The 24093-nt window shown below is 39.0% G+C and overlaps 1 protein-coding gene across 1 annotated transcript; it reads left to right on the top strand.

The window, feature by feature from the left end:
* Window positions 1–5362: 5362 nt before the first annotated feature.
* On the top strand, window positions 5363–8874 carry HOXB1 (homeobox B1). Its single transcript, XM_089674709.1, has 2 exons — window positions 5363–5984; window positions 7546–8874. The coding sequence occupies exons 1-2, from the start codon at window positions 5387–5389 to the stop codon at window positions 7863–7865; spliced, it is 918 nt and encodes a 305-aa protein (XP_089530835.1). The 5' UTR covers window positions 5363–5386; the 3' UTR covers window positions 7866–8874.
* Window positions 8875–24093: the final 15219 nt, after the last annotated feature.

The raw sequence follows: 24093 nt of genomic DNA, 5'->3' as shown, positions 1-24093 counted from the left end.
TACGTCTATGGGGGTGTTATATTAAAGGAGTAGAGGCTGTTCAGCAACCAAAGGTAAAGTAAGAACAAAGGATGTCCGATCAGCTGCACTCCAAACAATCCACTTTATTGAACAAAGATAAAACCAATACAGACAGTGGAAATACAGTATGGGACTGGCAGGTAAACTCGTTTCACGCTAAAGACAGCACTTTTTCATTATTGTGGGTAATGAATAAGCACAGTCTTTAGCATGAAACTCATTTACCTACCAGTTCCCTACTGTATTTCTACTGTCTGTATTGGTTTTATCTTTGTTCAATAAAGTGGATTGTTTGGAGTGCAGCCCATCGGACATCCTTTGTTCTCATCTATGCAGCACACGAGCTGGGCTAGCTTGGAGATTAGGAGTCTCTCTGCCTTGAGCAGCGGTAAACATAAAGGTAAAGTAACATTAAACCCCAAACCAAAAATGTAACATATTGCAGCTTACCAATCATTAGATGTGGTGGCTGCATTAGCTTTCTTTTTTAGGCTTTTTCCCCTCTGTTTTCTCCTGGTCCAGTAACACACATCCTGTACTACAGTGCCCCCACTCTAGAACATAGAGCACAGGAGACACCTTTGAACAGCAGCATTGTCAGCATGGGGGGAGGGGAGTGTTAAATATACTAACAGATTTAGATACAAAAAAACCAAATTGAAGCCAAACTCCAGCTTACACATTATAAGCAGTGACAATAGTTTATTTTCCTTTTAGAATAAAGATTTTACATAAATAAATAAAAGATGATCATTGCAAGCACCCCTGTCAGTGTTAAAAGTGATTGTAAACCTCAGACATGAAATATATGAACAAAGCATATCCCTCTATAGTATGTCTAAGTTAAGAGCAGTAAAGCCTGGTATACGCCATGGGAATATTGGACATACATATTGTCCGTTTTTTGGGGGGTTTTTTACATGCTAGTCTCATATCAAAAATGAATCGGTTAATATGTTATTCTTGTAAGACAGAATATAACTTTGAAAGTAATGTAATGAATTGTATTGTAATGTATTCTTTCATTTCTGAGCATGCCTTGGTCACTCGATTTTTTACAGATGAATACTATACTGACTAAAAGAAAACCGTTCGTTCTGCTATCTTACGGGGAAAAGTTTTGTTCTTGTCCCTCCGGATATTTTTGCATGAATTGTCATGATCAGCTCTCGAAAGTATTAATAATCAGATTATTGGATGATCACTTCGAAAGCAATAGTTTTCATCCGAGATTCTTATCGTTTGTGTGAGGCTTAAGCCCGAGTTCACACTGATGCAGTGCAGAATTTGCAGAGGTTTCTGTGTGTATTCCGCACCGCATCAGAATCGCACCCCATTCATGCAAACCACTGAGGGTGTGTATGTTAAGTTAACAACACCCCAAAATCGGTCCACAAAATGTGGTGTGATGTGCACAATCGGATCTCATGGGTGTGAATAATAATGCGATTTGCTTCTAGTGCGGACCAAAAAAACAGTCCTGTACCTTTTTGGTGCGGATGTGGTGCGATTTGAGCCATATAAAATGTATGGCTCAAATCGCACTGCACAGAATTTGCATGTGATGTGCACAGAAATGTGGTGCAGTTCCTGTGCGAATCACATGCTATATGCTGCACTGCACAAATGTGAACCCATGTTAAATGTAATTTCTCTCTGTTTCTTTGTTACTCTGCTATCAGCATAAATCACTTCTGACACGTTTTCCTGACACCAAGAGAAAAATGGTGACAGGGGAGGGACTTCCAGAAGATTGACAGTCTCAGCTCTGTTCCTGTGAGCTGTGTGGAGGGGGGGTTGTCTCTTTCCTCCAATCAGCTCTCAGAGCTCCCCTCACTGAATTCTGCAGAGTGTAATTTCAGCTCTCCATCCTCTTCTTTTCTGAACTCTCAGACAAGCTTTATAATATTAGCATGTTGAACAGATGTAGAGAAGAGAATGCAAATAAGCAGGTACAACATATGTAGGAGGATTTGTTTCATCTCTGTGTATCACCTGACACCACTCACTTCACTGGGTATGTAAGGGTTTAAAACCACTTTAAATGGTTAGTCTCAACCCTCTAACTGCTACATCTGCAGGACAACTTGTTCTTTTAAAAAACATCAGACTAACTGGCAGGATCACCAGGTGAAAATAAAAGAAAGAAAGCCTAAAAAAGAAAACGAATGAAGGCATCAAATGTAAGAATTTGTAAGTAATTTTTAATATAATAAACGTTTGCTTTTGGGTTTTTATTACCACTGTATTGCTTTCTTTGCAAGAGCATATGTTCACTCTGCAGAATGAATGATAGTAAATAAAGTGAAGCCTTTTCATTTAAATCCCCAATTATATGCAAAAGAAATTAAAAAAACACATTTTCTAACACATGATTGGGTACATAAAGTAAACACAGCTTTACCATGTTCACTGACATTTCGTTTCCAAAGTGAACATACTCTTTAGAAAGTGAGCATGCAGACTTCACTCCTTTAGAAAATTAACTCTTAATTATGAGCGCATCAAAACTCCCTTCTGCCTGCTTTATAAAACACAACCCGACAATAGGAATAGGCAGGCTCCTTAGTGCTTGGATGGGTGTATCACCATCAGATGTCATTTTATATCTATATACAGATTTGATGGCACATTGCACAGAAGACGTGCACAATACATAGCTATGTAAGCAGTAAGCATAAGATACATATAAAATGTAACACTTTGTACAAACATTGTCCAGGAAACATGCACATTATTATGTAAACAGTAAGCAGAAGATACAAAAAAAGTAACACTTTGTACAAACATTGCATAGGAAACATTCACAATACATAACTATGTAAGCATAAGAAACATATAAAATGTAACACTTTCTACAAACATTGTACAGGAAACATGCACATTACTATGTAAACAGTAAGCTGAAGATACAAAAAAAATTAACACTTTGTACAAACATTGCACAGGAAACATGTACAATACATAACTATGTAAGCATACGATATATATAAAATCAAACACTTTCTACAAACATTGCACAGGAAACATGCACAATAAATAACTATTTAAGCATAAGATACATATAAAATGTAACACTTTGTATAAACATTGCACAGGAAACATGCACATTACATAACTATGTAGCATAAGATACATATAAAATGTAACACTTTCTACAAACATTGCACAGGAAACTTGCACAATACATAACTATGTAAGCATAAGATACATATAAAATTTAACACTTTGTATAAACATTGCACATGAAACATGCACAATACATAACTCTGTAACCATAAGATACATATAAAATGTAACGCTTTGTATAAACATTGCACAGGAAATGTGCACAATACATAACTATGTAGCATAAGATACATATAAAATGTAACACTTTCTACAAACATTACACAGAAAACATGCACATTAGTATGTAAGCAGTAAGCAGAAGATACATAAAAATGTAACACTTTCTACAAACATTGTACAGGACACATGCACATTATTATGTAAGCAGAAAATACATACAAATGTAACATTTTGAACAAGCATTGCACAGGAGACATGCACAATACATAACTATGTAACCAGTAAGTAGAAGATATATCAAACTAGCCACAAGGATATGATCAAATAAAAAAGACAGAAAAGGGAATGTTGTATTCTTCACAGCTGGTGATACAAAAAAGCAGCATGAGATGTGAAGATAACACACATTTCATTACAGGAAAGAACTTGCAATTCATTAGGAATAGTAGAAGCAAGAAGATTGAATAGATCTGTAACATTTGTCATACATTATCCTGAATAGCAATCTAAAACACACAGTGCATAGCACAATGCAGATCTTTGTTCCAATGATAGAAACAAACATCATTTATAGGTAACACAATTCGTGTCCCATGTAATCAGAGGATAATTTTGAGTCACTAGATTCAATTACACCGACTAAATAAAATAAATAACTGATTTAAACACCAAATCAAATGAACTGCCCTTATGCAACCTCAGCCGAAACATTAATTAGATATGTAGAGAGCTCAGCACAGGGATGAGAAATGGGGACTTCTGCCTTGCAGCACTGACCCAATATTACCCACTCTGCATCTGTGTGATGTCATATTTCTAATGAATGGCAAATAATACATTTCCATTAAAAAAAAAAAGTGTGCTGTGGTCCTTTACCTCGCTGAACATCATTTGGCATCATAAATATAACACATGGAGGGGTAAGCACAGGGATCCTGGGGGATCTATAACACAGCACAGTACAAATTGTTCATTAAAAGAGATTTAGGGGCCAGCAGAGTTGCCCATGAACTCCTGTCCCCAGACTCGGTGACTTGGTGCAGCTTCTTGACAAGTATTACAAATGAGGGTGGGCGTCATATTGTTAGATGCTCTTGTCTCCCATGTTGTAACAAGTAAATAAATGTTGCTTACCTAACTGTTTCCTTTTAACCGGAGAACTGAGTGGGAGAGACTTATTTCCCAATCCTCACCCTTTAACAAAGACACAAGAGGAGAGGAGACACTTTCCTGACACCAACCCAGTGGGCTAGGAGTGGGACACCAAGATTAATGCAAGATGAAGGATTATCTCACAATTTGTTGGTTTTAGCTGCTAGACTGGTGTGTTTTTGTGAGTGGAGACAAGGCATCAGAAATCTGGATTTATGGATTATAGACAACCCTATGGCCAGGCTACCAGCAGGACAATCTCTTATTGTATGGTCTTGGTGGGATTTCATTGCACACAATGTTATAAATTGTTGTCAGCTATCAGTTGATTGCATTGCTGCACCTTTAAAACGATCATGTGCATTTTATGTATTTATTCATGTATTTATTTATCTATTACAAAAGAAAAGTAAAAAAATAAACACAAAAACAAAAACAAAACAAAAGGAATTGCCAGCATGATCCCTTTAAAACTAGCAGATGGAGAATCAGGAGGGGAAAGAAAGGCTCTTTCCATTAAAACAAAGTTCTCATCCAATTTGCCAGCTCTTTTTTTCCCCCTTTTGCTTGAGGTCTTTTAACACTTAAAAAGTCCTGAATAAATCCAAGTTTTCCTTTGGAGGCTCTGAAGAAAGATTCTGACGCTAAAGTGTCGTTATCAGATTGATGGGCCGGGTTTGATTGAAGTTTCTTTGTCATGCAAATGTCATGGGCCATGATGGATGGGCTCAGATATCTGACAAGCTTCAGGAGGTCCTCAGCCATTGGTCCCCTGAGAATCACGTGTCTTCTCAGTGAGAGACAGAGGGGTTTGAAGCCTGGCAATCTATGGATGGAAGTTTACAGCTTTGACATACTACCTAAAGGTTGTAGGGCAGGAGAAATCCCTCGAAACAGGTTGACCCTCCTCCATCTCTGGCAGATGGACAATACCAGAATGGGCTCCTTTTTGGACTATGCAATTTGTAACCGTGGGACTAGTGCCTACTCACCCAGAGGATACCACCATTTAGATCAAGGGACACCAACCTATCCAGCCTGCCCGGGTACCAGTGACATTTATAACGGTGATGGACGTTTTATGGTTGGGGGATCTGGTCCAGTCTCCAACCAGTTTCACCAGCAGAACCACAGCTATCATCATCTTCATCCCTCAAGCCCAAATTTAGCTTATGCCAGCTCCATCCCCAGCTACACATCACAGACTTGCAACCAGGGTTATGGGCACCAAGTCTACATCAGCCAAGAAGCAGAAGGATCCTATTTCCAGAATCAGCCTTATTCGACCAACACAGCTTCAAACACTAGCTCCTTATCAGAAGGATATTGTGGAGCTGTGCCAGGAAACGTGCATTTCCAGCAGCACCCCTATGGTCAGGAACACCAACCCTTGCTACAGGGATACCCCAACCATTCCCCCCTATTGCACGAGGACAAGGACCTCTCCTGCCAGCCTGAGCAGGCATCATCTAACCCGACTTTTGACTGGATGAAAGTGAAGAGGAATCCACCAAAGACCAGTGAGTATTAGACACTGAGACATGACTTATTACCTCTTGGTTGAGACTCAAGTTCAGTAAGTGTTAGTAAAAGTGGGTGAGGATCATTAGCAGCTCATCCATCTTGCGTGATGGCTGGAAGCCTTGCCCATGTTCACTGTTTAACTATCATAAACCTTTCACATAATTCATCTTCTCAGTAGCCCAGACTTATATATGTTAGGTTTTAGAATGGTTGTGATAAATAAAAAATAAAATAAATAAACCAAACTCATATTTTGTTCATGTAAGACTCTTTTCTTCTATCATTTAGTCCATGTATATGACTTGATATCAGAGGGTTATCTTACTGTACTTTACAGTTCGGTGGTTGCTCCCTTTAGCTCCTGTTCTCGTTCAGTCTATCAAAAGAGCATGGGGGGGGGGGGGGCTGTATTCATGCCACTAAAATAGCTTGGAAAGTGAAATCGTACTGCTACATACCAGAGTTATAGTTGGAGTTTCACAGTTTTCCAGTTGGTGCTTCACAGTTTTTAGGCTGCTTGCTCCCAAAGGCTATGCTTTCATCAACTCTATGCAAAGCTCATTGGAAAATCATAGGAAAGTCATATGAACATTTCCGTACCAGGAATGTTTGGCCAATTATCTGATCGTTAGTATAGTGCTTTGGACAGCCGATTCCGACTCTTTGGATAACAAAAAGGAGCATGCAAGCTGGAAAGGTTTTATCGAACGTGAATACAACGACCAATTTTCATTTAGTGTGTATAGTAATTGTACAGAAACAATTGAATAGAAAAAAATGTGCATGATCACAAGCATAGAACAACCCTACACTTCCTCTTCTACTACGTTAGTGCGTAGCTACGTTTACTTACGTTTGCCTTTGTCAGACCAGGATTTTCTTATAAGTCAATAAAATTCAGACATCATGATATACACTTTCGTGGAAAATCGAACGATCGGTCACCTGATTTTTTCATAGTGTGTACTAGGCTTAACATACATTAAAGTGAATAAATTAGAAAGTGAGTAGACTGGAAGTAAAGCTATACAGATATATTCCTGAGATCTATCTAGCTGGAGCTTCACAGTTTTTATTTTGGTTGCTTTCATAAATTCTTATCCAGACTATGAAGAGGTCATTGAAAAAAATCATTGAATACATGCCACTAAGAAATATTAAAGTGAATAGATTAGAAAGTGAGCAGACTGAAAGGAAAGCGATAGTGCACAGCCATGTAGGCTACCATTGATTGACTCTCCTTTTGAAAAATGTCTGTTGACTGGCTGTAACGCTGATACAATGACCTCAATCCTTTTTGAAACATGTGCAGATCAGGACTGTACTAGCCCAATCCTTGTTCCAGGGCAGTATTGGGGCAGTCAATACTATGAGCCAGGTACTGAGGCCACCAGAACTTTGAGTGTCGATCAGCAATGCTTCAAAGTTTCTCTGTAGTGGATCCTTCCCCATCATAGATAGGAAGAGTTTCAGCTGACAGAATCTTTCTACAAATCGTTATGAAACTGTAAAACTAATTTTAACCTAATGTAACTAACTTCCCCTTTTCTGTAGCAGCAAAACCCGCGGATTATGGGTTGACCTCCCAACAGAACAGCATGAGGACCAACTTCACCACCAAGCAGCTAACAGAGCTGGAGAAGGAGTTCCACTTTAACAAGTACTTGACCCGGGCCAGGCGGGTGGAGATCGCTGCCACACTGGAACTCAATGAGACTCAGGTGAAAATCTGGTTCCAGAACCGGAGGATGAAGCAGAAGAAAAGAGAGAAGGAAGGATTCACTGCTGGAGTCACCAAGGGTTCCTTAAAGGAGAACAGCGAGGCATCAGACCTGTCCAGCTCCACCTCACCTGACACCTCTCCGAACTCTATGTAAGGGACTGCCATGGACAAATCGCACTGGATAAAAAAAACGATTTTTTTTATGCAGAGGGTGTATATAGTCTATTTTCTTCTACAAAAACTCCTTATTTATATACAGACACTCGATTGTTTGAAATCCACTGAACAAAGGGAGCTTAGTCAGGTTCTCTCAGGGAACGTCTTATGATGTCACAGGAGATGCACTTTAAGGCACCTCCATTTGGTTGCTCTCTGGGTTTTATTTATGTATATAAGTCAAATATTTCTTCCAGATCCCAACCAGATTGTTTTCACAAGGGTTCACTCCAAAAATAAGGGTGCGCTTATAATGAAACACATTTAAGGGGGACCACACATGTATTGATATGATCATTCAGCAGATCTTTTGATGCTATTAAGCCTATCAAATCGAAAATAATAGCAAAGAACCTCAAATCAATGAATTTTGTTTAATTTCAGCTCACCAGAATTTGTCAATCACTTCTGACTGCATCTGTGTTTGCCATAGAATCGATCCTAATACAGATCTGTTATTGTTTTTAAGCCATCTAGACATTTATCAGTAATCCATTGCATTTTTATTTTCGGTTGATAAATATTTATGTATGTTGCGTTAATATTTTAATTCATGATCAATGGCTTTTTTTTCTTTCCTTTTGCTCAGCCCTAGATCGATCATAAATTGCTAAGTGTATGATCACCTTTAAGAATTGGTTTCTCCTAAACAAACTGAGTTGAACTACAAAACCAGTGCCTGTAGACAGTAAAGAATGTGTTAAAAACCAAAATGATAATCCCGATTGCCTAATCTATGTAATATACTATGATTTCTATGTGACATTATTATATTGATAAGTGACAATTGCATTCAGGAAGCTGTTTGCCGATAAGAAGTAACTGTTCAAATTAATAGTTTTTTTTTCGGTGAAATACATGCGTTTTACTCACTGTAAAAAAATAAATTTTTAATGTTTTTTTATGTTTTCACCTTTAGAAATAAATCTACCTCAATTTAGGAGTAATAGTTGGCTTGTTTTCTCTATACGATGTACAGGGGTAAAAGGGAACATTGAGCTAGGCAAGTTGTTCCATGAATGAAACATTGTAAAAAGGTAAATAGGTGGAATTATCTCATTAAGGCTAATGGAGACAATTTTATGACTTGGGTTGTAATTCCATTTTAGATGAGCTGTGTTTATTTGAAGGGTTTGGAATGGAATGGTTTGCCACCAGTCATTATTAGTCACCTTTGGTGAGAGCTTACATTGCTGCCATTAAAGAGCTCTTTCAATGATAAATAACTAGAGTTAGGACAGAAGGATATGGAGTCTACAAAGGGAAGTCTTCGTGTTTCTGATCCTGAACACAACAAAAGCCTGCATAGCCACCATTTAAAAGTGAAAAGGGTCTCAAAGAGTGTTCATGTGAACATTTATTTATATTCCAGTATTCACACCCTGGAGACAGGATGGGAGTTTGGTAACTGCAAACTGCAAATATTCTTTCATCCTGCATGGAATCTTTGATATTCAAGTGGCACACTTTTAAAGTTTGGCCATGGTTGTTTACAGCATCTAGCATCTGAGTTTTTTGTATTTTTTTTTTTGGTCAACGATCAAATCTATTTATTTCTGTCCATAAGCCAACATTTTTTTTTCTAAATATTCGATTTTCTAATGGTCAGTGGAGGTCAAATTCGTTTTTTGAGCACAGTGGCTACAAAATTGGAAGCAGTAGGATTGCAAAAAAATTCTAAAACAAACAAAATTCTACCGGCGAATGTGTTTTTTTGGGGGGGGGGGGGGGGGGAAATTGTACATATTGTAATGGAACCTGTTTATTGTGTCTGGGATTTCTTTCAAATTGCAGTTCTGCATGAAATTTTAAGGGCTTTCGAATGAAATTAGTTGACTTGATGGCAAGAAAGAATGTTCTGGCGAGTGACTTTTATAGTTGAATTGTAATGAAAATCTGCTGTGTATGGCCAATCTATGTATGTATGTCTCTCTCTCTCACCCCTCTCTCTCTCCCCCCCCTCTTTCTCTCTCTCCCTCTCTCTCTCTCTCATCCAGACTTTCTCATCCTTTTAAACCTCTGAGGAACCCTTGAACAAATGTTCAGGTCCAGAGGAACCCTTGGTAAAACCAATGAATTAGGGGGAAAAACACCTCTTACATTGGTGGTCAGTGGCAAAATGCCACTTACATTGGTATTTAATAGAAATAATGCTCCATACATTAGTTTTCAGTGGAAAAACTGGTCCCTACATTGATGGTTAGTGAGAAAAATACCCTTATATTGGTGGCCAGTGGGTAAAGTACCCTTCACATTGATGGTCAGCGGGAAAAAAGCCTCTTACCTTTGGGGGCAGTGGGAATGAGTCCCCTTACATTGGCAGTGAGTAGAAAAAAATACCTCTTACATGGGGGGAGGGGCAGAGGGAAATATTCCTCTTACATTGGTGATCAGTGAGAAGCTTTAACCCCTTACATATAGCTAAAAAGAACATTGGTGTCATGTTTCTGACTGCCAAGTGGTGTTGGTCCCAGGACTATGGCACCTTCAGATGGGAGGTCAATCAGCAACAGCTCCAGGAATCCCTCGCAACCTTCAGAGCAGCCTTTCTCAACCTTTTAAACATAGAAAAACCCTGGAAATAACTTTCTGGTCTCAGGGAACCCCTGATAATATATCTACAACTCAAGATACATTAGTATGATGGTCAGAATGAAGAATGCTTCTTACACGTGTGGTCATTCAGAAGAATTCCCCCTTACAGATAGCTAAAAAGATCAATGATGTCAGTAGGATCTTATCAGAAATTGCTAATTGCTCAAGAAACCCCTAACCACCTCTGGAGGAACCGTGGTTGAGAAAACCCTGCTCTAGAGGAAACTTAGGGTTCAATGGAACCCTGGTTGAGAATAGCATGCTTATACAGTGGTACCTTGGTTTACGAATGCCTCTGTTAATGTAATTTTTGGTTTACGAATGAAAATCCATTGAAAATAATGCCTCGGTTAACAAATTTATTTCGCAATATGAAGCAAGTTTCCCCAGGATGCATTGCACCTGGGAGGGTTATAGTGCCGCCCCCGTGCATGCTAGAGTTTGTGGGTAGCATGTGGTGTCGAGTATGGTGGTGTTGGAGCAGTTTTTGCATCGAGTTTTGGAGCCATTCTGGACATTTTTTAATCATGTCCCTGTACAGTATTCATGCCTTTAAAGTGCACTTTATAAAGAGTTTTGCACAGATAAAAGACTTTTTTTAAAACTTTTTTCTGACCTCCAGAATTGATTAATTGGTTTTCAATGCATTCCTATGGGAACCGCGTCTCGGTTAACAAATTTTTCGCAATACGAAGCGTCCCGGAAAACGCATTAGATTCATAAACCAAGGTACCACTGTATATATCTACGGTATTTACATGTCTTTCTATGTATCAGTTTGGTAAAAGCGATTGCAGATTGTAGCACAGTGGCTAAATGGTTAGCACTTCCAACTGGCAATACTAGGGTTGTTAGATCAAATCCCAACCATGACAAAACCTGCCTGGAGTTTGCATGTTCTCCCTGTGCCTGCATGGGTTTTCTCCAAGTACTCTGGTTTCCTCCCACACTCCAAAGACATGCTGGTAGGTTAATTGGATCCAGTCTAAATTGGTCCTAGTATGTGTATGTATGAATGTGAGTTAGGGACCTTAGATTGTACACCCCTTGAGGGTTAGGGACTGATGGGAATCTACAATATATATGTAAAGCGCTGTGTAAATTGACAGTGTTATATAAGTACCTAAAATAAATGTAGTCCAATAGGCTTCTCCATTTAAAGGAAACCTACTGTAATAATTTCACAACAAAAAAGTTGCCTGAAGCAGTAGTTCAGGCTATACATTTCTACAGAAAATTAGATGAGTGATGCTTACACCTGATTTTCTGTTATGGGGATTTTTTTTTTTCATTGATGAGCCCTTATGCTGAAGGCGGGATGAAGTTTGTCACTTCAGTGGTAACAGTTCTACAGCTCTAGGATGAACTAGAAGAGATATGGACCAGACCATTTTTTGTAAATTTATAACAGAGGATACTGTCTCCAGTGACTAACCACCATCCGTCAATTTTACTACATCAGCAATTTTTGTATAAAAAAAACTTCAGAAATTTTGACATTTACAATAAACGTATAAAAATAATAGAATAAATAGATATTATTTTATGGTAACACCTATAAAATACTTGGTGCTGGGCTACATGTTTTTTGCTTACAAACTGGGGTTGATTCACTAAAGGAAGGGATTCCATTCACTTTACCAGTCGAATGTTCACTTTGCAAAATGAATGATAGTAAATTAGTTCAACTTGTGTTCACTTTGAATACCCAATCACGTCTGAGGGAATTAATTTTTTTTGCTAACAGGACTGACTAAAGTTAGTTCAGCTTCATATTTTGCTAGGCTTAGGGAACATTCACTTTGTAAAGTCATCATTCATTTTGCTAAGTGAACAGTAGTTATTCCTTTACTAAATCAATTCCATTATATGTTGCTTTAGCCTTTTAATTAAAATTTATTAATTTTAGGATTTGGTTAAGTTTTATTCTTTATACATTTCTGTGAGAATGTGTCCTACAAGTGACCTTTTCCTGTATTCCTTACCTTGTTTTTGTCCAGGTGCTCTTAGGAATTGGAGACAGTGGAAAGGCCCTTTCTCCCCCTTTTGCCCATTTTCTTCTCAGTTTACCATTCCCTGACAGCTTTATTTTAGTCCAGTTTTTCGATGGCCTACTTCAATATTTACCCAAGTTGATGACCTGTCCCGGGATCTCCTCTTGGCAGTCCTGTCCTACAGGATTCTTCCCCCAGGCTTAGGTTCATCTAAAGTTCAGTTTGAAATCAAAGCATCACTGGCTAGGTTGGATGTCCCAGGACAGGCCCAGGATGGACAGCAGCTTAAGGTCATGTTAAGGTCTTCCTTCCCCTCCTGGGTCCCCAGTGACTCTGTTCTCAGCAGTGTACATAACTCTTATAGGCAATACTGTATTTTTCTACAGTACGCTGAAAAGAGCTATCCTAGTCTACAAAAAAGACGTAAGCTGTGTCTAAACTGAACTCCAGAAATTCCAGCTATTCATTCGAGAGCTTACAGATTTCAACCCATCAGCACGTGTGGGGAAATAGAAGAAACATATTTCCCATGAGGTAGAATGTGTTTAAGGTTACCACAGACCAATCATACAAATTACATGTCCAATAATTGTAACAGTATGTCTGCCTCAAGCATTCAAACTGTATATGTAATATTTTAATACCAAGACATACACTGCAGGTGTTCAGAAGGAATCATTTTTCATGTAACAAAATAATTTGTCATCTCATAGGCAGCTATAGGGTAGTGTACATCCTTTAGCTAGTTAGAACATGGCAAGCCCTCATGATGACATAAGTTCATGTGTTTATTTTTGCAGCATTATATTGTGCACTGCCAGGGGCGGACTGACAACTCATGGGGCCCCCGGGCAATAGGGGATCATGGGGCCCCTGTGTCCTTGCCCAAACTCAAAAAAGCCTATGAAAAAGGTACCAGGGGCATCTCATGGGGCCCCCTACTGACCCCGGGCCCTTGGGCAGTGCCTGAGTTTCCAAATGGTCAGTCCGCCCCTGTGCACTGCATTAAATGTCTTTATATATGTAGCTGTTTATATGATTGAAAATAAGAATTTGCCTCAAATCCCTCTTGCATTGAACTGTACTGTTGCTGTATTGTCTCTCATTATATTGTAAAGCGCTGAGCAAACTGTTGGCGCTATATAAATCCTGTATAATAATAATAATTTGCAGTACCATTAATCCCTTCCTTCCCAGCCCTGGCATGCGACTTTATGCTATGGGGGCAGGATGGACTTCCCCGATCACGTGACCACTGTGATTGACTGTCACAATGGTCACATGATCGGGAACCTGTCCCAGCAGCTCACAATCAGCTCCTGAAAGCTGTCTGTGACAGCTTGATCACTATGCTGGAAGCATGTAGTGAGCACGCCATCAGCACAGAAACCTCAGCAGTCCATGGAAGCCCACCCATTTTGCCGCCACACATATGCATAAAATTGGTGGCAAGAGGTTAACATTTCTTATGAATTTACACTTCCTCTGGCATGTATCATTTCTTAAACAGCCCATAGGTGAGTCAGTTTTTTTCATTCACAGCCATGCAAAGCAGTGTGCACAAGCTGACAGGGAGAACTGTTTTGTTTACTAACAGTTCTTCCCCCCTCACCCTCCCCCAGTCGAGATCCTCAGCCATCACCAGGTGCAAGAGAGTAATCACCGGCTAGGACCTGGTGATTGACAGTCACGGCCGCAAATGGCGGCACGGGTAGGGCACGCGCGCCTTCTACCCGGAAATGCAAAATCACATATATACATGATTTTGCATACCGCTGCTGCCCTGTAGCAGTATTTCTGCTATGGGGCAGCACTAAAGCGGTTAATTATAGGAGGCCTATGATCAAGCCCTAGTGGAGGAAACATGTCAGGGGGCATGGCCCAAGGGGTGGCATTTACTGAGGCTTTCACATGTCCACATCCATACTAGGATTGAAGTAGATTGGTGGATTAACTTCTGTACAGCCACAGTGCCCATACATGAGTCAAAATTCATCCGGTCCCTGCTGAACTGGACACATTGCGGTCCATGTATGGCCAGCTTTAGAGTGGACATATATTCAATTGTTGAAGTTGTTACTGTAAGTATAGCCACACACAATATTTGGCTATTTAATCCAAAAAATAAACTAGCCCTAATGATATGTGCCCCATCTCTAGCAGTTGAAGCATTTGTTACCTATCTTAGTTCCACTCAGTCAGCAGTCTACTGTTGGTGCCAAATGTCTGATGCTGAGACTGGTAGTTTTGACTGCATTACACTCAGTACATTGATCACTGTGGGACACTCTCTCAGTACCTCTTTTATTCATAAAAAGCCATACATTCTTTTCAATGAATGCAAAGTGCTCTGTGATTGGAGGAGATGCGGATAAATGTCATGATATCCCATCCTCCAATTACAGAATGCCTTGCATTCATTGAAAAAGTGCTAAGCTTGCATGCTATTATGAATAGAGGAGATGCCCAGTGAGTGACTCACAGTGATCACTGTGTGAGTGTATTGTAGTCAGAACTACAACTCTTAGCGCTGGACATTTGGAGCTGACAGGAGACCGCTTCCTGAGTAAAAAGATATTTAACAAATGCTTCAGCAGCCAGAGATGAGACACATGTCATTAGAACTAACATAAAGATATGTTAATAGTCTCAATGGGACAACCACCAAAAGTACATTTCCCAAAGAAAATACCATTTCAACTCCAAACTCTACTCTCAGCCAGCCTCTCCTCCAGCTTTTTTAGTTGATAAATTATTTCCAAATCTTCCCCTTCCATGAATTTCTACAGCTCATAATGAGCTGATGGAACAGGAATTTATAGAAACAGAAGTGGCAATCGCCATTGTAGCCTTAATTCGTCCAAGGCTCCAGGTCCGGATGGATTTTCTGGACACTATTGTAGAAAGTACTCAGAAATTTCGACACCCCACCTATATTCCTTTTTTAATGATATTTGTCATGGCATCCCACTTTTGCAAATTTGAAAACAATGCATTTATACACGATATACCTAAACCAGACAAGGACCATGGAGACTGCACAAATCACCACCCAATCTCTCTCATCAATGTGGACTTCAAGATAATGACTAAAATATTGGCTAACAGATTGAATACTTTCCTAGCAGGTTACATCCATCCAGATCAAGTGGGCTTTGTCCCGAAGAGACAGACACCCGACCAAACAAGACGACTTAAATCTAATTGGGATGGTAGAGGGGAGCAGAAAGGCATGCTATTGTCACTTGACCTGCATAATGCATTTGACTCACTCTCTTGAGGTTACCTTTTTCAGACACTGGAAAGGTATGAGTTTGGCAAGCATTTCCTCACGATTCTTCACACATTATACAATGATCCTGTGTCCAGATTGTCGGTCAAAGGATACAGCTTGGACTATCTCTCCATTTATAGAGGCAGTCAGCAGGGCTGCCCCCTGTATTATTCATTTTGGCATTAGAGCCCCTGGCAATTAAACTAAGGAACAATCCAGACTTCCAGGGTATACTATGCGGAGATAGAGAACATAAGTGTGCTCTATTTGCCGATGATCTCTTAATGCTCTTATTATCTCCAATCACCTCAATACCCAATCTTTACAATGACCTATCACAATTCATGGCAATTTCAGGTTTGAAAGTTAATCACACTAAATCCCTAGCTCTTAACCTAATGCCTGATGACTGCTTGATTCAATTCCTACAACAAAGCTTCCCTTTTAAATTTTAGGTGGATACACTTCCCTATCTGGGAATCTCATTAAGTTCTTCCATTGACACTTTACACAGTAAGATTTACCCTCCCCTATTTAAGAAGTTACAGGACGACCTATCCAAATGGAACTTACACCCCCCCTCTTGGTTCAGTAAACTGTACTCAGTAAAAATGAACACCCTGCTTAGAATTCTACATTTTTTTTGCACTCTACCAATTGCAATTAATAGGTCAGAGTTACATATTTTTTAACAGAAGGTATGAAAATTAATTTTGGGGGGACAAGAGACCTAGAGTGAACAGATGCAGTCCTTTCACCCCCAAAATTAAAGGGGGGAGGTTGGGAGTTCCGGATTTGTTTAAATACTTCTACACGGCACAACTAACTTCTTTGATCCATTTCCAATCCCAAAATACACACCCTTAGAGGATGCAACTAGAACTGAGATGCATCCCATCTATCCCCATTAGCTACATGATGTGGATGAAGGCCAGAGACAGACCTGGAATTCTATGCCCTAAGCTATCTTTCTCCCTTGGCCTATGGGACAGACAAGCGAAAAGACGTGGATTCAAATCCCCCTACACTCCTCTAGCTCCCATACTGGGAAACCCAGTGTTCCCTCTAAGTCTCATTCCCTCCACCTTTGCATGGTGGACCAATAAAAGTTTTCTTCACCTCGCAGATCTCTGTGACCGTAGGGGACCAATCTCGAAGGCACTACTATGGGAGAAGCACCACCTCTTTCGATATATTCAACTAACACACTGATTAAATACCCCTAAACGTACTAGCGACTTGACTTCCTCCACCCCTATGTTGTATTTATGCAAAACTTTAACCACCTCCCGCCCGCCATATAAGGTAATAATGGGCGTGCGGCGGTTCTCTCGTTCTGGGAGGACGTCATATGGCATCCTTCCACTCTAACTGTGTGTTGACGTTTTTGGAGAGGGTCCTTTGGATGGGCCAAGTGCTGGACTTTTAAAGCCTAAAAGATAAGTATTAAAGAAGATTAGAGAATGTTCACATAGCACAGAGATTATTCACATTATATACTCCTTTACTAAATCAACTGCAGGACTTTACTCATAAAACCTAGTGGTCTTTCAGGTGCGGAAGAAGTGTCAACATCTCTAGGGTACTACAAGACCAGTACATGGGTTTAGACTTTGAGAGAAACAAAGGATACCTTCCATTCAAATGTGGAATAATGGGACATAGTCTCAAACTCTATCCATAGCATCCACAATGAGCAGACCTAAATGCTACTAATGAACATTTATATGGAGTGCAGAGAGCAAAGTATTTTCCACATCCTTCTTCTCTTAGAGAACTGATGGCTTTTCTTTTTGGAAAATGTTGTAATATCCACTAGGACTTGAGTATTTCAAGAACTAAAGCTGGCCATACATTAGTAGACGTTTGTTTGAAATTTCTCATGTAAGGAATATTCATTCAATTTTCTAATCGTTATTGGGCTCAGATATGCGTTCATGTTCAACCTCAGTGACAAGCAAGTTCAAAGGAGCAGACTGGAAAACTCAAACTATTTTTTCTCAGTGCATGTGTAAGTACTTTCAAATGACATTTGCCAAGTCACTGATTTTTTTTTTTTACAAATGTTCATACGAATTAATGTTTGTTTGAAAATCTACTAGTGCATGGTCAGAATGAAGGGGTTCCCTAGACTAGTTAGGGGTTTGTATTACATACTGTATATAAATATCAATGGATACTACCTGATTCCTGTGCAGAGTACTGGATGCTTTTTTCACACCTTTAGATTTACATCCTCATGGTGTGTGCACCTTCTCTTTAGTCTGTCTTAGTATTACACTCCCCTATGTTTGCTCTCATCTTGGCATTCCTTCCACTATCACCCCTTCTCTCCCTGGGCCTGGTATTCTCATTGTCACTGTTTCATTTATTCAGTATGACTGTTCTCTCTCCTGCTGTGTGCTGTCATCTGCATAGTTTCAATCCTTCACTGTGATACATCTCCTATCTGGCTCTGTGCTACAGGCTGTTTGCTGTCTTCTACATTGTTTCACTCTTTCAGTTTGGATCTTTCTCCACCATCTTTGGACTGCAGACAGTGCATTCAAACCCTGCATTGAAAAGAAACCCCCCAAGGTGTCCACAGGATAGTCCTGGGGACCGTTTACTAACTTTTGTTTTAAAAGGTGTATCTTATGAAGCCAAGGAGATGACAGTTGGTTGACCCTGCATTTTTTGCTTGATCGGAAAGCAGTCTCATGGCTATTGTTTCAAACACTGATCAGACAAACTAGGAAATCACTATGATTCTCCCCTGAAATAAGGAACACAGACAGCATAATGCCACTCCTTCTTCCTTCTGTATAGATATGAAACATTAGTATCAAATGTCCTTCTTGCCCCAACAATGGAGAAATCAGGTGGCTCTTCTGGTCTTTTGTTTCAACTGTGATATTTTTGGTGTTTTCATTTCTTTAGTGGGAATTTTTAATTTTTATTTAATGTCGATAGGGCCTTTTTTTAAGCTTAGGGTGTTAAAAGTGAAACATTCACTTGTTATTGGCTACACCACTACATTGCTTTAAAAGGAGAAAAAAAACCCTTATATTAGATCCATTACATTTAACACACCATGCCCATAGATAAAATAAAGTTAGGCATAAATCAGTTAGGCCTATTATCTCAGAATAAACCTGTCCTGCCAATTTCTGCAGTATCTTAATCCTTTTAGTAAAGCCCCATCCTAGGTTTTTGTCTCTAGTAAATTTGGGCATAGCCTAGCTATTTAAATTGTTCTGCTTCTTGACAGTTTTACACTAGTTTGTCATTTGCAGTTTCTTAACCCTTGTGGTAAAACACCCATTTAATTCTTATTGAGAGCTTGATAGAAATTGGCCAGGGGAATCATAGTGGATACATTGGGGAAGAAAAATGGTGGAGTTTTGGAAGGGAAAAAAGTCTGGAATTTGAAGAGAAACAGGAACTTTTTAGGAGTTGATCTACTAAACGAATAAAGGCTGTTCACTGCATTTAGTAAATAAAGTGAAGATATATGCTCACTTCAATAAACTAATTATTTCCAGTAAAAATCCTGCTTTTTTATTAACTTCACATAGGATTGAATATTAAAACACACCTTAATTAATAACATTAACTTTGCAAAGTGAACAGCCAAATTACCTTTTGTATATTACCTCTGTATTAAAATGGTAGTAAACTCATAACTTTGTACTTACGGGTAAACTTTTGATAAGTTTTTGAGTGTGCAATGAATGCAGAGAGCACTGTACCTTGAACATGACTCTGGTGCACATGCCTGGAACTGATGTCATTGCAGAGCGGCCATTCGGGTTTATTTACTAAAGCTGGAGAGTGCAAAATCAGGCTCACGTCTGCATAGAAACCAATCAGCTTCTAACCTCAGCTTGTTCAATTAAACTTTGGCAATAAAACCTGGAAGCTGATTAGTTTCTTTGCAGAAATGAGTCAGATTTACATGTACACATAGGCTTTTAGCAGAGTTTAGGAGCAGCAGAGTTTAGAGGTAGTTAAACGTTTTGGCCAAAAAAATGCTAAACACGTGTAAACAGGTCTAAATACTAGCTGCATTTAGCACTTGGGTATTTATTCATGTCAATGGAAAATACTCTGACCTATCAAATAAACGAATGAGTAAAGCATTAAACATGGCTAAACATGGTACCGTGTTTACACACGTTTCTGCAGCTTTTAGCATTTTTCGGCTTTCAAGAGAGCTAAACGTCTAGAGAAGTTCATGTGTACATGAGGCCTTAATTTTTTTTTTTCGACATATAAGTCAAGATTTGAGAAAATTATGTGTCTTGCTAACAAGCCCAGTTTTTTTGTTAAAGGGACTTTAGCCAGTTAAATTTTAAAATGATTTTTATTCTTTACTTCTGAATATAAGAAGTAAAGCCCTAATTAATGATTTGTTTAACAAATCCAGAGGGCCATTTACCTTTAGCAATTACTTGGGGTCCTGTAAATTATTTAGACTGATTTGGGGGTCTTGAAATGGATGAGCACCAATGCAATAAACCAGCTGTTCTAAGTGCACGGTTGGCCCAGGGGCATAAAGGAATGATTTGTGTGGCTCTGCCAACTATTGTAAAATGAATAAGCTCTCTGTTTTGGTGAATTGAGATGGAAGGGAGACAATCAGACAACTAGCGTGTTAAGCAGGTGCTACTGTGCTTTCTAAATGTTAATAAATGCAGCATTTATATTCTATAAATGTTTATACTTTTATAACGTATTTATAATATATTCACATTTTGCAATACAATATTCTGTACCTGACTATCTTTTATTAGGAAACTAGGAGAACACAAACATGACAACAGTATGCGGTGAAATCTGTATACAAAGAGAAAAAAAATAATTACTGCTGAAGAAGGGGCTGTTGAAATTCATCTTTTATTGTTTGAGGTTCCTGACCACCTTGCCCTCCCTTATCAGTTGTAAACTAGCAAGACACAAGGCTTTGCCTTTTCAGGGCAGAGGTTATCATAGGGTAAATAGCCAGACTGTGGAGACATGATGGAGTGAGAGCAGATAGGTTATCATTTATGGAAATGTTTTAAGTTATCACACTGGTGGAATCTACCTTACCTGTGTATGCACAGGTAAAGTAGCAATTGTGAATTAATGTGCACTGAAAAAGGACACAAAGCAGGTCACTAATCTGTAATAATGTGTACACAGTTCAAATAGTAGAGTGTGTGCTATAGAAGGTTATCTTAAAAGACAGATAAGCACAAGTGTTTTGAGATGATCATATTCACAGCTAATCGATAAGATAAAAAGTGGTTGCTAATATTTTCAAGTTAGAAAATAAAACCCAAAACGGGACACAAATGTGATGGTTTTCAATCAACTTACACCACTTTTGGACCACCGGGAAAGAGTTATACTTAAGGGGGTTTTCTCTGAAATGTACCAGTGTGGCTATTTTTGTGGATTTTTTTAACCCTGTTTATTTGTTTATTTATTACAGGTCCTAATATAGAGGAGTCAATTTACGCAGTGCTTTACATATGTATTATACATTCACATTAGTTCCTAACTGTCAAGGGCATACACTCTAAGGTCCCTAACTTATATTCATACATACACATACTGGGGCCAGTTTAAACATACCACAAGACATTTGCAGTGTCCACAGCCATCAGCTCAGCAAAAAGGAAATTATTATCATTACTGTTCCAGAAGACGTGAACGTTGTTTCACAAAACACGTCATCCACAGGGCATTTTGTTTTAGTTCTGGAAATTCACCTGGTTTAATACATTTATATATGCACAAGGACACTTGCAGTTGGATTGCAATTCACTGTTTTAATCTAATATTGTTTATAATTTAATCACCTATTAATGTATCCGTGTAGATTGTATATTTATCACAGGTACTTATATAGCACAATTTATAGTCAATTTACACAGCACCTTACATATATATGTTTTATACATTCAAGTCCATCCCTAACCCTCAAGGGCCGTACAATCTAAGGTCCCTAACTTACATTCATACATACACATACTGGGGCCACTTTAAACAGGAGCCAATTAACCTACTAGCATGTCTTTGGAGTGTGGGAGAAAACACTGGAGTACACCCATGCAGGCACAGGGAGAACATGCAAACTCCAACCAGGTGGAGCTGTGGTTAGGATTTGAACCAACAACCCTGGTACTGCCAGGAAGAAGTGCTAACCATTTAGCCACTGTACTGCCCTGTATAATAACGTTTAATATGTAGCCTAATCGAATACTGGCTTTACTACATTACCAGGAATTGCAAATATGATAGCAAGAAACTAAGCCATCTACTATCCAAATGTCCAGAATTCAGTTGATTGTCAAAAATGGTAAATAAATTCATCACAGCATTTTCACTGATGGAATTGAAATGAAGTAGAAAAAATTACAGCAAATTAGTTGAAAGTGACCAGATTTTTTTTAACCTTGTTTGATTCAGGCAATCTTGAGCCTATTCCTTTGTAATTGAACAACCATTTTAAGTCTTTGATTGCTTTGCAATTTTGACAAGAAATTAAATTGAAAGTTCTATTGTGCTAAAAATTCATTAAAATTCATGGATGTTAATCAGTAGAATTTTCTTCAAGCAGAGGTCTGAAGCTCCTGTTTGTGAAATGTCTCAGAACCTTCCCATCACAACCCCCTCATTTTATACATAATCCCGTTCTTACATCAGTGTCCTCAGTCCCTCACATATCACAGTCACCCACTTCCAGGGGTGGACAGACAACTCATGGGGCCCCCAGGCAATAGGGGATCATGGGGCCCCTGTGTCCTTGCCCAAACTCAAAAAAGCCTATGAAAAAGGTACCAGGGGCATCTCATGGGACCCCCTACTGACCCCAGGCCCTCGGGCAGTGCTGCCCCTGCCTACTTCATATCAGTTTCCACTTCACATTAGTATTCGCTGACCCCTTCACATAACCCTCCCCCCCACACACACAGCACTGCCCTCACTTTACATCACCCCCCCACAGCACTGCCCCCTTCACATCACCCCACAGCACTGCCCCCCTTTACATCACCACTCCCCACAGCACTTGCCCCTTTTTACATCACATCTCCCCACTCACAGCACTGGCCCACATCAAACCACCCCCCCCCCCAGTATTGCCCTCCTTTATATCACATATCCCCCTGACAGCAGTGGCCCCCTTCAAGTCCCCCCAAGTGTTCAACTTCAAGTGTTGTAGCACTTTCCAAGAAAGTAAAATTGTAAAAATAAATAGTGGTGCCAATATTTAAAAAAAAAAATGTATTCTGACTTTTGCTACATACTGTAAATAATAAAATATATCACATTGTAAACTAATGACTACTAAGATGTACCAATGTCTGATATTATTCAACCTCTGTGACCATTAAAACAACATAACAGTATAGCATAAATGTATCCGCACACTATATTGTTTTGTCAATAACGTAAATTAAAAACAAAATGTAAACATATATCTTTTAAATATTATTTTTTCAAATATGCACTTAAAACAGTATTAAACCCAAACACAAAAATGTAGTAAGTTGCAGCTTACCAATTACTAAATGTGGTGGTTTCATTTGGTTTCTTTTTTTTTTTTGGGGGGGGGGCTTTTTTCCCTTTATTTTAACCTGGTTATCTAGGCAGTGGCATGCTTCCTATCTTAGGATGTCTCCACTCAACTGTAGGAGTAATGGGAACACCTTTGGAAAGCAGCATTGTCAATCTGGGGACAGGGTAGTGTTAGATGAAATAGCAAATTTAGATGGACTTGACTTAAAAATTAAAGTTGAACTGCAGCTCACACTTTTAAAGCAGTTACAGCAAAAGTTGGATTTCTTTTTGGGATGAAGGTTTTAGATAAATTAATAAAAGTTTATCATTGTAAGCACCCCTGTCAGTGGTAAATGGTTTTGTCTGTTAAAGGAAGTCGAACAATAACAGAATTACTGTCCAAATCAACAGGTGAGGATAGAGGGATATGCCTAAAAAAAAACAATACTAATGCAGCCAGCACATCTAAGAATTGGTAAGCTGCAATATAATAATTGTTTGTGTTTGGATTTAATACTGCTTTAATTCTTCCAATTTAGGTTATACTTACCATTGCAGTACACACAATCACAATCTGATGGCCGCTAGACAAAAGATATAGCATTCAGATACTGCACTGACTTACAAGAGGTAAGAAAGGCACAAAACACTCGCTTTTTTAAGAGAGGTTGTTAGGGGAAATCTCCCCAGCAGAGTACAGATAGAAAAAATTACTCGATAATGATTACAACAGTTCCCTACTCCGGAAAAAAAAGTAGGTAAAGATTAATAGA

The sequence above is a fragment of the Staurois parvus genome, unplaced genomic scaffold (genome assembly GCF_062004578.1).
Source record: "Staurois parvus isolate SC_StPar_1 unplaced genomic scaffold, SC_StPar_1.0 ptg000151l, whole genome shotgun sequence".
Classification (NCBI taxonomy): Eukaryota; Metazoa; Chordata; class Amphibia; order Anura; family Ranidae; genus Staurois; species Staurois parvus.
The sequence above is the reverse complement of the archived record's forward strand: the minus strand, read 5'-3'. Positions and strand labels throughout refer to the sequence as shown.